General features: G+C 36.5%; 1 protein-coding gene across 2 annotated transcripts in view; it reads left to right on the top strand.

Annotated features, from left to right (window-relative positions):
• Positions 1 to 13,757, top strand: part of ARFGEF1 (ADP ribosylation factor guanine nucleotide exchange factor 1) — an 84,973-nt gene that overhangs the window by 20,879 nt on the left and 50,337 nt on the right. For both annotated transcript variants that reach the window (XM_059861655.1, XM_059861649.1), the window contains exons 2-4: positions 5,802 to 5,832; positions 9,718 to 9,874; positions 10,918 to 11,064. In XM_059861655.1, coding sequence (XP_059717638.1) covers positions 5,802 to 5,832; positions 9,718 to 9,874; positions 10,918 to 11,064 — 335 coding nt within the window. The remainder of the gene's footprint in view (positions 1 to 5,801; positions 5,833 to 9,717; positions 9,875 to 10,917; positions 11,065 to 13,757) is intronic.

The following is a 13,757-nucleotide window of genomic DNA, read 5'->3' as shown; positions in this document are numbered from 1 at the left end:
AACAAATTTTCATTACACTATTACCAGTTTTAGGCAGGTCAACCTGATTTGATAATCTAGGGGAATAGATTAATACAGTGTTAAACTAAACTGTTTAATTATTCTGTGCTGGTTTGAGATCCCAGTGAGGCTTTTTATAAAGCTTTCTTTTTTTCTCTGTTTGCTATTGCATACACTGATACTCCATTGACATTGCAGATAGATGTATTAAAAGTTCATGAAGTTAATTACACCTCTTAGTAGTTCATTTATCTGCTACAGTTAAAAATTAAATAGGACAGGAAAATACCATAGTCTGGGTTGGACAGTTTTCCATACTAGAAAGGAATGTAAGGAAACATACTGAAACTGGGGTAGTTCAGAGGCAGTGACATAAAGGCTATGGGAGCAAGAACAGTGGTCACCTGGAAGCATCAGTAAAATCTGTGTGTGTGCTCTGGACACTGTCTCTTGGCAAATCTTAAGCTTCGTGGAAGATCTGTAAGTGGCTTAGATGTTAGGGATAATGTTTGGGTGAAAGCAAGTGCTACATTTGCAGCATGTATTTTTTACATAAATTTACTGGTTTTTCTTGGATGTAATGACTTAGCAAAAATTGCCCACAGAGGTCATCTCTGGATTATCATTTCTTTAGGATAGTGGAGCTTGAGTTAAAACCAGCTGTATGTTTCTCCAGTTCCATTATTTGGGCTCCTATAATTATTTTAGTTTTTTTCCTGGAGTCTGTTAGTGCTTTTTAGGTGTTAGTAATTTAGCTGAATAGACAAGAGACTTTTCAACACTGCTTGAAGCCAACAGATATCCAGAAATGAAGTAAGTTTGAGGTATTTCCTAAGAAATGTATTCTCATAACCCAGTTTGGGAAAGAACGTACTCAGCATGATCTGTTTGGAATTTCTTCTCTTTGAAGGAGAAACTGTTTTTTTTTATTCCTGTCATATTTATATGGCTTTACTACTGTAAGTTCAAACTTGGTACTTTTTAAAAATTAAACTTTTACGGTATGTGTAATAATCTCATTACATAGTTGGGAGAGTAGTTAATTAAAGTTATCTTCAAATAAATATTAAATTTCTAGTCTTATATTACAGAGTTTTTATATACCTTGAAATGGAGAAGGACATTTTCAGTATTGTTAATAAGGGAAAATGTGGGGTCTTTAAATCATTTAGTTGCCACAATATTTTGTATGATACTGGAGACAGTCACTAGAATACTTGCGTGGAAGAATGCAAGCAAAGTCAATTCAAGCAAAGCTTTGATGCTTTAATTTGATTTCACCTTTTTTAATATAGATAGCGGTGTAATTTAAATTCATCTTCACTGCTTATTCCTTGGATCTTATCCACCTGCTTTGACTTGAAAGAATTGAATATAAATTGCTTCCTTCTCACAGTAGTTTTCTATGGTATAAGTCATGTGAACTCCAAACATTGACTTGTTTCCTTGAATTATTGCAGCCTGTGCTGCATTGGTTAATTCTACCTTCTGATTACCTAAGGTGGTTACAGTTCTTTAAAATGCCTCTGCTTTCTGTCTTGAATTCGTTATATATTTAATAAGTTTTTATTCTGATGCTCACAGTGAGAATTAGGCTTTAGATGTGCAGATCCTTGTGGAATTAAGAATTATGCATGTGCTTCTCTGGCAGGTAACAGCAGTTTAGAATACAGTATTATGGGAATGTAATATGTACTTGTTCTTGAATACAATTCTGATTCAAGAATGGAAAAACAGAATGAGATGTATTAAATACTTTTAGATGTATGGGGTTTACCTGTCATCATCTTTTATAATGAACTTGTAAAGTATTTTTCCACCTTATGGTAAATAGTTTGCATTTTTCCCAATAGCAGGTTCCATAAGAATTCTTTTTCCTGTAATCTAATGTACAGTTTTATGTTGAAAGCATGGAATTTAGCTCTGTGTAGCATTCCTGAAGATAACATTTTAGCTATTCCTTTCTTGATGAGAATGTTATCCTTGACTTCTGCCAGAGTATCACTCTAGAATATTTTTACTTCACTTAGTATGACAGAAGGAAATAATACCTAAAGATACCCGTTGGAAATTTAGGTTATTAGAGATGCTTTTAAAGGTTTAAATCATACTTTAAATTGGATACAGGAGGTAAACAGTGAATTATTCTTAAATTGGAGTTTTGTTCAGTGTTACAATCCAGTATTGCCCACAGCACCTACTTGACCTGCTTGGCCATTTTGATGTTGCTGTTTGGTGTTACTTATAGTCATTACAGAAAAATATGTTGATTTCATAGTTGCACATGAGATTAGCGGGTTATAAGGTGTTAAAGGAAGAAAGGAAAAACTGGAAACTAGTTTGGGGTTTTTTATACTGAAAACTGTAAGCAGTCTGAAGAGAGCAAGGAAAAGTGTTCCAATGTCATATTAAAAGTAGTGAATTAAAGCTGGAGAGGTGAGAATGAAATTATGGATGCCTGTTGTGGTTTATCTCTGGCCAGCAACTAAGCCCTACACAGCCTCTCACTGGCTTGTATCAGAGAGCTGAAAGGGTAAAAGTGCAAAAACTGGGTTGAGATAAAAACAGGTTAATTGGAAAAAAAAAAAAAAAAAAAGGAAAATAGGGAGAAATGACAACAAAAATCAAACACAAGAAACCTGTGATGCAAAAAAATGCAGTAGCTCAGCACCAGGGGACCAATTATCAGCCAGTCCCCAAGCAGCAGCAGGGAAACTTCACACACACCCCCTGCCCCAGCTTATTGTTGCTGAGTGTGACAGCCTGGGGAATGGAATACCCCTGGGGTCTGTAGGGGTTGGCTGTTGTGGTGGCATCCCCAGCCTACTCACCGGTGGGGTGGAGTGAGAAACTGAAAAAAATCCTTGACTCTTTGTAAGCACTGCTTAACTAAAGCATTCCTGAATTATCAACAGTGTTTCCAGCACAAATCCAAAACACAGCACCATCTTCAACCTACTGTAAAGAAAATTAGCTCCAACCCAACCAAAACCAACAACAAAGGTGTTAGATGTTTTCAGAGATTTATTTGAAATTATGATGGTCTGTAAAAGTGTGGATGAAACGGAAAATTATGTTGAAACTCATGTAGATGACTCATTTTGCCTGTTTGGTGAAACGGTTGATGCGTGCCATTGTAAAACTGCAAAATTACAGATCTCTGTGATCAACTCTAGCTTCGTTGTGCAAAAGCTTTGTGTATTTCCATTAATTCTGTCATAGAGGTCACAGAATTCTATAAAGAGGTCTTCTGGAGCTGTGTGTGAAGGGGAGATTCAGAAGGGGTTTATTTTGTCAGTTCTGCTGCACTTTTAAATAATTACAAATAGTTCCATTTTAGGGCACGTGATTATTTCAGTACCATAGAGTAATCTGAGCTGGTTTTTGTAGTAATTCTGTGTTTACAGAAAATACAGAGGAAGCTGTTGTCCTTCCCTACAGTTTTCATTCCCTTTTTTAGCATCTTACATCCTATTCATTTCTTCCCACCCAGAATGAATGGTGATTCTGAGATATTAAGCTTTTCTGTCTCTGAGATCCTTTCTGTTGCAGTTTTGGTTGTGTGTTTGGAGAGAGGGAGAGCAAATTAAGGAATGTTGTCAAGCCTGGCTTCATCTTTCTTTTCTAGCTAATTTTTAGTTCTGCAGGGATTACTTTTTCCCATTGAAAAGAATGCATCAGTAACTGTTCTGGTTCATCTGTCTTTAACAGATTAGTTACCTAGCATGAAAATTGTTATTTACCTTTATTATAATCTGGTTTTCTGCTGATAATACTTCTTGAATTTTTGTATGCTTCCTACTGGATGTAGTTGATATGTGACCGTGAAATTGTACTGTGATTAACTTGTGTTCTCGTGTTGAGAGCAGAGGCAGCAATCAGACAGTGAAAGAAATTAGGCTTTCTCTATTCTCAAGGTAAAAGTGAAGTTCAAGTTTGCTGTTTTACCTTGTTCATACTAATAGTATCATATCATGCTTCTCTGCAATTACAAAAATTCTAATCTTGTAAAACTAATTGATGTCAGCCACTGTAAGAACCTTTCTTTTTATTTAACATAGGTTATAAAATCAGTGGTTTCACATGAATAGACTTAGGCAATGCTGCTTGAAATGGTAGTAACATTTAATTAGAATGACACTTGTATAAGCTTTTTACCTCTGGTCAGTTTTGTTGGAAACTGTAAACTTGGAAGTCATTCAGTTTTATCTGTTGTTTGATAATGTTGTTTGATGGACAGCCTTCAACATATCTCAGGGAGCAGAGTTCCTGGCTGAGAATGCTAAGGTGGGAGGTACGATAATGAAAGGTATGAAGATGCTGGAAGGGAGGAAGAGAGTTTCTTCTCCTTTATGTTGATCAGGCATTTGTCTTCAAGTGAGTAAAAGTTGTAATGAAACATTGCAGACCATGAGTGTTATTATTGCTACTTACTGAGGAATGCTTAGTGTCTAGAATATGGAATTATTTTTATGTTTTGTCTAGTCCGGGGTAGCCCAGATTTGATCAACTTCTGGAGTAGCTGTTTCTGGGATGAACCAATGACCTGCTAACCTCTCAGTGTAAATATGACTATCAGTTTTACTAGAAGTAAGAAACAGATTTTAAGGTGATGTGCATTGCATATGTTCAGTTTTCTCGACGTTGAGAAAGTCAATTAGTAAACATATTTGCTATGAGTGCTTTGTGATAAAATACCAAGCATGAGAACCTGTTTTGGGTAAGTGAATCAGTATGACCATGTGAAATGGTAAATGAAGTACAGGAGGCAGACAAAGTGTGTTTTTGCTGCATGGGAGCTTGTTTAGAAAGATTAAGTTGGTATGGTTTTTGTCAGAATCAATCCATGCCTCTAGTTCAAGGCCTATACACAAAAATCAAAGTATAGTGTTTGATTTAGTTGATTATGGCTTTGCATGTTTGAGCAGGACTTGATACTGGAATAGATCTCCTGAGAAGATTTCTTAAAAAACACACATACCCACATTCATTCTTGATCCTGTACAGTTTATTTCAAGTATGTTTTGCTTCAGCACTGGAAAACCTAGGCTTTATGAAATTCCCTGTGATTTAAGCATGCAAAATTACTAGAGAATAGACAAGACTAGTCTTGAATCAAACATGTTTCCTAAAGTTAGTTTCAGTAATTTAAAATTATTTTGAAAATGTATAGTTAAAAAACTGCTGAAAATGTTGGCCAACTATTCATCCTTCTGTTATAATATGTTTGAAAATATTAGTATGAAATAGAGTGCTACAGACTTTTTTCCTCTCCCTTAGTCATTACTGTGGTATTTAACACTGTTTAAAACCAAGTGTGATAATTGGTCATTCAGATTTCATGTAAGAACTAGCAGTGGCGGATTGTTTGGTTGTGTTTCTGTATAACACGTATTTATCAAGCAGTATATATTTTGTATCCTTTATGGGTAAATTAATAGTTTGAATAATATTTGTGTTTTCCTTAGTATTCCAATATGCATCAGCTGTGAAAAGAGCTGCCCAGTGTCTTCACAGAAGCATTCCAGGGACATGATGTTTAGCTGGCATGACTGGATGCAAATTTAAGCATCCAGTTTTGAATATAGATTTGCAAAGTAATTATGATACAGTTTGCAATCAATGCAGTTGGAGAGTACAGGTACTTATGAAACTGTAAACATGTATTTTCTGTTTTATAATAATCCTGATTTCAAATGTTTGCCTCAATAGTTTTGCTATCCAGTAGTTTTCTGTTATTTAATTTTATAAATGTGCTTATGATGCCATTTCTGTAACTATGCCTTTGTTTCATTTTTCAGAGGAAATAAAGGCTGAAACAGAAAAGCAAAGGTATGTGATAGTTCACTGTATTAAGTGATAGTGCTTTTAACGTCTTAAAATGTGTACCATATTTATTCTGCACGGGGAGTACAGGCTCTCTCTGAAAAACATTTTCAGCTTATTTTGGGTGATTGGTGGTATCTGGAAATGTACAGATAGTGCTGCTTTATGTGTCTGGCTGTTCTGCTGCAAGGTACAGGGCTTAGGAGAAGAAGCAGAAGGTAGCTTAGAGGGAGCAGGGTGGTACTCTCTGCCTGGGAGCATAGGAAATAGGGATTAAAGCTGGAAAAGATCTTTGTGGATGCCACAGAAATTTCTTTCAGTGTATTGCTGGAAGAGCCTTGAAGTAGATTCAGAGAAGGGGGAAGAATGCATCTAAAAGACTTGAAGTGAGTGATCAGAGGGAGGAGATTGGGGCGAGAAAGTGGGAGTGAGCAGAGAAAAGTAATGTAACTGGCAAAGACAGTGTCTGGAAAGGACCTTGTTGGGAAATAGGTATACATTTGTGAAGGCAGTTCTTCTACTAGTGATGGTAAAACCAAAAATTGACATTGAGCAGTCTTTTGCTGTCAACAAACTTCTAAGTATTGCTAAGCTGTGGGATCTGTCATTGGCATTTTGTTACATGTTCCACAGGATTGTCTTCCTCATCCAGTGTACGTTCCTAACTCTGAGTCAGGACCATGAGGTGAAGACTGTTCATACCACTTGTTGAGAGAATTGGATCAGTGGGTGAAACTGAGGATGAAAGTGTTCTTGGGCAGCTGGGTGCTGCTTGGAGATATCTATTCTGTCCTGTAACTGGATTTCAGTTTTGGGCAAATCCTTGAAGCCGCAGCTGTCACAGTTGGATGCTAATGATTTCTGCTTCATCTCCTGGATATTTGAGCAGAAATCTACAATTTTGGTTTGAATTTTCACTTCTATCTGTAATTAAGTCAGTGAGAACTTTGTTTCAGAAGATGTAAAGGAAAACTTAATATCAAATATGCTGAAAAATTTAGTCTTGCAGCTTATCAGATTGAGCTTGTTGTTTTGCGGAGATTGTACTGTGTCTCATTGTAAAACTTAGGGGGTGCATCTGATTGAGATTGTGCTTTGCTTTCCCCCAGCAAAATGAAGTCAATACAATGAGCTCACAGTAAGATTGTCAAAATAAATTTCATATTTATGTAGTGTTTAGAAAACATTGCATCCAGCCCAACAAGATTGTCTCAGACAGAAAGTAATAATATTCATTTATAATAGGTTTTTCTTAGAGTGGTATAAATAAAGTAGAAGTCCACATTGTGAAGCATGATAAGAAAAAATGCTTTATGTTAAATATTCAGTGAGAGATATTTATTCTGGGCATTTATTCTGAATAAGGAAAAGTAATATCCAGTCCTGTAGTTAAATATCATACTGAAACTAATGAGACAACAGAATTAAAATTATTTATACAAATGTGATTGAGCCATTACTGAACTTCCAGTGTATAATTTCTGCCCTATCAATATCTGAAGTTGTGATATTTTTGGAGAATGTATGTACGTCTTATCTTCCTATGGGCATTTTCTAAATAGATTTTGTTTTCTTCGGCGCTGTCTTTATTTTGACAGTAGCCTTTTGCTACTTTGAAGGCTTTGCTGGACTTGGAAATTGTGGATGGACTTCTCTATTCTTACTGTAGAATCAAATTGTTTAGGTGCAGTAGAAAATACTGTTTTTCTAGGCCCTAGAATAGAGAAACTTCTTAGTCTATTAAATTATTTTCAGGGTCTCTACTTCTGTAATTGAGATTCATATGTCCTAATAAGGGATTTCTAATGATTAGTGTTTAAATTTTTCCAGTCCCTGTTCAAGGTAACTGATATCAGTTAACCTGGAATGAACTGAAGAGTAGATAATTTCCACTTTCCAGAAATTTTGTGTGGAAAACAGCTCCTTTTGTTCTGCTATTTGTTTTTTAAACAGAACTGGTATTTGGTAGAGGGGTGGAGGGGAAGGGAATAAAAAAGTACAAGCTGATTTATGTAACCATTACACAGCAAATGCTGCCAAAATAAATTTCCAGATCCATTATTTGATACATACCTTAGCCTTTCTCTATGGCTAATACATAAATACCAGCATATTTCATAATTCCCATGCTTTGTGGATGCCTTGGGGGAAGAAGGTTTTGGGAATAGTTGCTGGGTTTAGAAGCAATTCAGTGACATTAAGAAGTCCTTTTGAGTTTCTCTTCTCCCCTCTCTGCTATCCCCTTCCCTTACATTACCAGCAGTGTGAAGAGCTTACTGAGTTGCTTTTCCAGAGACAAATGTGCATCATCTTCCATATTTAATATCTTGCCCATTTTAAAATAGCTTTCAATTCAGAGAATAGGAGATGCTCAAGGCTAATGTAGCAGCTTGCTGTGGCATGAGTTCTTCATTTTTGGAATCTCACCATGGCCTGCTCCTTGTTTTGAACAATTCTGTGTTTATTTCCAGACTGCTCTTTTTAACTTAATTTTAATGGTTTCAATGGACATAATCAGTAGATGAGGTACAGTCTTGTCATAAGACACAAGCGACAGATATCTGCTCTTTCATTCCTCAGAGTAAAGCTTTTATAGGGAGTATCAGAGAGATTCAGGAGCATAGAAGAATCATGTACTTCCTCTGCAACTTCTGATTAGGGTGTTGTTCAAAAGAGCTCTGCTTCCAGCAAAAAAAAAAAAAACAGGGCAATACATAAAGTTATGCATTAAAAAAAAAAAAAAGCCCAAAACAACTCTGGCTTTCTTCAGAGGTTTCTTTTTTTTTTTTTTTTTTTCTTTCAGGAAAAAAATGTGTAGGGATAAATTCTTAAACCTTCAAAAGAGATGTTGCCAGTAAAAAGTGGCATCTTAATACTAATTACTCAGTCTTAAGTCTTGAATTTGGGTGCCCTTTTTAAGCAACCTAAACAAGATCTTGAATGTGGTGACAGCTTTAATCTCAAGGACAATCCAGCCTGCTCCTTGAAAAGCTGAAACTAATTTGTATTGATTAGTTTAAGGCCCACTCCATAATGTGTGGGACTGCAGTCATGCTTTGGATTTATAATGAAGTCTTAGCAGTTCATTCTTCTACTTAGGGAACATGAAATTGAGTGCATTCCTTGAAGCATCTGTTTTAATTAGCAATGTGCCTGGGAGCTGTATCTGCTTTTCAAGCCTGTGTAAGACAGTGTTGTTTACCTTTTATCTAAAGATACCTGTGAGTGAAAAAAAAAAACCAAAAAACTTGTGAATGCTTTATATAAAGGTGATGAGTTATTCTATGGAATGAAAAATCTAAAGATTTTGCTTTGAGCCAAAGCAAAACTGCATTGATGCACTCAAATAAGTGAAAAATGACCCATTCCTAATTATCCTTTTGTGGTATTAATGATCACGACCTTTCTAAAGGTGCTGTAATCAATAAAACTTCAACAGCTCAGAATTTTCTTGCTTTTGTACAGTTAGTAATTTCAGATGATTTACCCAAGTGAGATATGTTGGTAACCACTCAACTCTTAAATTAAGTGGTGTTAGCTGAAGCAGAGATTGAGATAAAGGTTCAGCTCATTTTGTTCTGTTAGTTTGTTGCTTTTGCCAGTCTAGTAAGGCAAGTCCTTTGGTATTTGAGAGGAAGCAAGTCTTTCTGCTTCCAAACCAGCAGGTACTGCTGGATTGCCCCTTAGTGGGCAAGTGGTCAATTTGCCTGGTCCACAGAGGAGCCATGAAGTATAAAAGGTGTTAAGAATACTTCACATATTACTATTGTTAGAAGTTTGTCTTTCCTAATGTGAATTTTTTCGATGTTTTATTTCATTCATAAACATTGTGGTGGTGAGAACAATTTGTGTGATCACTTTACAGTATTCTAATACAGTCATTCTGTTTAGTCCCCCTCATGGAGAAGCAAAGTCTGGTTCAAGCACTCTTCCACCTGTGAAATCAAAGACAAGCTTCATTGAAGCGGACAAATACTTCCTACCATTTGAATTGGCATGCCAGTCCAAGTGCCCCAGGATTGTCAGTACATCTCTAGATTGTTTACAGGTCTGTATGAAGATGAGTTTTAACTATCAACTGTGAAATCCTGTTGCTTTAGAGGGGGAGTAGTTATATGTAATAAATAATGTCATGGGGTTTTTATTATTTTACTCGATTGCACACACAACCAAATAGAATGTGTTTCTCACAAAAGATGAATGTATGCCGTATTTATTATGTAGTGTATGTGTATGTTTCTTTGTGTATATATGTTTTACCACCATTTCCTGGTTGGTTTATTATGTACAGCAACCTATTTTCATGTGTTTAAATGTGTGTTGAGCTAACACAGTAGATATAGCATTAGCAGATTAATTTTGTACTATTTATAATTGCAGTAAAATATTTACAATTTGAGATGTCTAGTCTCTCAAAACTCTTGACGTTCCTGTAATGTTTTCAGAGGAAATTCTGCAGCATTGTATTTAGCCATTCACTCCTCCAGAGCAGCCCAACAGTGAACTCAGTTTACAGTCACAGACGTGTGCCTGGCCTGCTCTCATACCATGATGCTACTCTGTGTGGCATGGGGATATACACATACTCTCGTACCTAAAGTGTTAAGAATAGAATTTTACTAATTTTGTAATAAATTTCACTTCTAAGTATTGAAGACCTAGGAAAAGCAAAGGATACTAGAACACCTAACACCAGAAGAAACTCTAAAAAATAGAACACTAGCTAGTGGCTCAAATAGAGAGCGTTTGCAGGTGGTTTATCTGGTATAAAAGGCATTTGTATATTGACTGTATATGAAGACTTCTGTGATGTGAGTTTTTAGTATCCTGTTTGAGAACATTACCCGCTGAACAAAAATTTAATGTTAAACTTGCTGACAAACTTTGTATAGCAGTTGCTGACTGAAAATGGAATAAATCTGGAAGATATGTAAAAAACCCTTGATGTTTTATGATATGTGGGATAAAAGGTACTGTTTTATTTATTCTGTGCAAGTTAGAACTATCAAGTGAATTTATGTATTATAATAAGAAAAAGCTGGCTAAATTTTTCTAAGCTCTTATTTATGTGGGTTTTTTTCCTCTCTCCAGAAACTTATAGCATATGGGCACTTGACAGGGAATGCTCCAGACAGTACAGCTCCAGGAAAAAAACTAATTGATAGAATTATCGAGACAATATGTGGCTGTTTTCAAGGCCCTCAAACAGACGAAGGGGTTCAGCTACAAATAATAAAGGTAACATGTTTAATACTTCCTGTATTTATAGTGGTGGCAGCAGGAAGACATTATTGACCTCAGAGTTCAGAACAAGAAGTGCTTAATTTGTAAATGTCATGGTAGTGTTAAAATATTTTCTTCATCCTGTTTCTTGGAGGTGGAAACTCCCTATTCTTTGCCCTTCCCCTAATTTCTTCCACTGCATTTTGGATTGAACTCATGTTGTGACCTCAAGTCTAGTACATAGAACACAGAGTGAAATTTATTCACAGCAGACCTGTGGAGCCTCTAATTGTGAGGAATTACTGTCAAGCAATCCTGCACTCCCAGTGGGGAAAATGGTAATTAAGAAGCAGATTTTGAAATCCATTTTAGAATTTGTTGCAATTAGACCTGGCAGTTGGACATTACCATGGTAGCTTTGTACTGCTGTGTCATACACTTTTGCTTGAAGGAGGTCCAGGGTTTGTTTCCACAGTTTATGTAAATGTTGCATGTGGAGTTTGTACAAATGTTTCTGGGGAACCTGTTTTCTGATTGCAGCCATTAATTATGGGTATTTGTTTCAGGAAATTACTATGCCAAGTACTAGAATTTAGTTGCTTAGTGGAAATGCTGTACCCTGTTCCTGTAACAGCAGTCTTTGAATTGCTGCGATGGTGAACAGCAGTGAAGAATACATTTGAAGTTAGTTAAGCAAAATGGAGCATTTGTTACCTCATAATCTTGTGTATATGTATCCTGAGGCATTGGCATTTCTTGCAGATTGTACTTACTTGTATTAATGCAGAGAATTTACTTTGTTCTTCTCCTTTCTGTAGCTCAGACCTTCTCTGTTCTTTCTTGCACTTCACTTCTCCTGCAGATAGTTGTTACAAATGTTTGTTCATGCTGCTGTTCTCTATATTTGTTGTGTTGTTTTGACCATACGTTTAAGATGTTTTCCATCCTGCGAAGGGAAGTTTTTATTGATTTAAACTTTCAGTGGCTGAAACTGTTATAACTCTCTCTCATTGTAGCACTGTCTCCTTGAATGCCTTCTTATTCCAATCCTCCCTGCCTGAAGGGGCTTTAAGAGCTAATACTCCTTCTGTTCAGGAGAAGATTTGAGGAAGTTCTTCAACAATTGCAAAGTTCGTTAAGTGTGTACACTCTTTTAGTGCCTTAATTTTTTTTTTTACTGTTTACATGTAGCTAATTGCCATGTTAGAGTAACTGGAAAGTGGAGAGTGCTGTTTTGACTTTGACTCCATCTTTGTCCAATACAGAGAACACCATAAAAGACTTGAAAATTTTAAATAATCTTGGCAAAGACCAGAACTTTTGACTCTGGAAGCATAATGAAACTTCTAAGTCAGTCATACTCTCTTAGGCCTCCTAACTCATCAATTCTGAGATGAATGTGGACCCTGCTTCTCCAGTATGATTTGAAGGATGATCTTCTTAGACTCCTCTGTGGTTCTGGTGGTTAGTGTGTTGTCTGAAGAATCTTAATTCCATCAGGGAGATAGAAGGCGGCAGACCTGGATCTCCCGCTTTTTTGTGCTGGTGTTCCCAGGCTGTTACCCATAACATAAGCAGCACTCCCACAGGGCAGCTGCTTCACCAACACCACAGTGAAAGCTGAGAACACTGATCACTTGGACACCTTCCTCTCTGGAGGATTGTCTTGGTTCTGCATGCAGAATGGGTGGCCCTTGTGTAGTGTGCTGCCCTCCCTCTGGGATCTGGGAGCCATCATGGGGCAAGAGTTATTAACAGGCAGTGCAGGTTTCCTGCTTACTGGGTGGCTTTCCGGGGTGGAGTCATTTTAAGCCAGTTCCCAACTACCAGAGCCACTTAGACATTCTGAAAAAACCTTTCTACTGACTACCAAGGAAATAATCTTGCTGACACAGAGAAGTGCATTTTGTCTTTTTTTAGCTATCTAAGCTTTAGAGTCATGTCCTGCAATGAGAGAGACCAGTTTCACTTTTCTGCTGCTATCGCTTGCATGTCCTCTTCTCTTCTGTAATGCCCTTGTTCTTCATCTGCAGACTCTGTGATGAACCAGAATGGGAAATTGACCTTTTCCTTCCTTTCCCTTGTAGGGAAACCTAGTTTGATTTGGTATAATTCTGATGTGAAGTCATGCAAGTTTTTTGTGTAGTTGTTGTGATGGAGATTGTTGTGGCAGAAACAATGCAAGTAATGAGACTGCTGCTGCAATTAAAAGTGGTTTATTCAAATTGTGTGAAATAACATCTCTTGATTGAATCTTTCTGCCTCCAGGCTTGCTTTCCTAAGGCTGCTGTGGCATTTGTGGTCTATGAGTGCAGACTTGCACTGACAGTTGCAGAGGTCTTGAAGTTCTGTTTATGTGTCTTCTGGCCTTTTGGTGCCTGAAGAACTAAAAGTATGGCAAAACTTTTTTCCTTTTTTTTTTTTTTTTCTTTTTAATCTGTAAAGAAGGAATAAGGATGAGGAGACAGTATTTAACATGATATCAACTGATATCAACTGTTTACACTCATGTGTTTTCTTCCCTTAGTTTGCCATATGAAAAGTATATGAGATTATATAGGTACTTTTACAGCTTAACTTATGTTTGTGTGTGCTTGATAGCTGTAGTTGAAAAGTTGAATGTTATTTAGTGACTTTTTCTTAGTGTCACTTAAAAATGATTTATCTATGCAGGTTATTTGATGTATTTGTTATTTTTTGCCTTAAGG

Source organism: Haemorhous mexicanus, chromosome 1 (genome assembly GCF_027477595.1).
Source record: "Haemorhous mexicanus isolate bHaeMex1 chromosome 1, bHaeMex1.pri, whole genome shotgun sequence".
Taxonomy (NCBI): domain Eukaryota; kingdom Metazoa; phylum Chordata; class Aves; order Passeriformes; family Fringillidae; genus Haemorhous; species Haemorhous mexicanus.
This window is presented reverse-complemented; position numbering and strand designations above follow the sequence as displayed.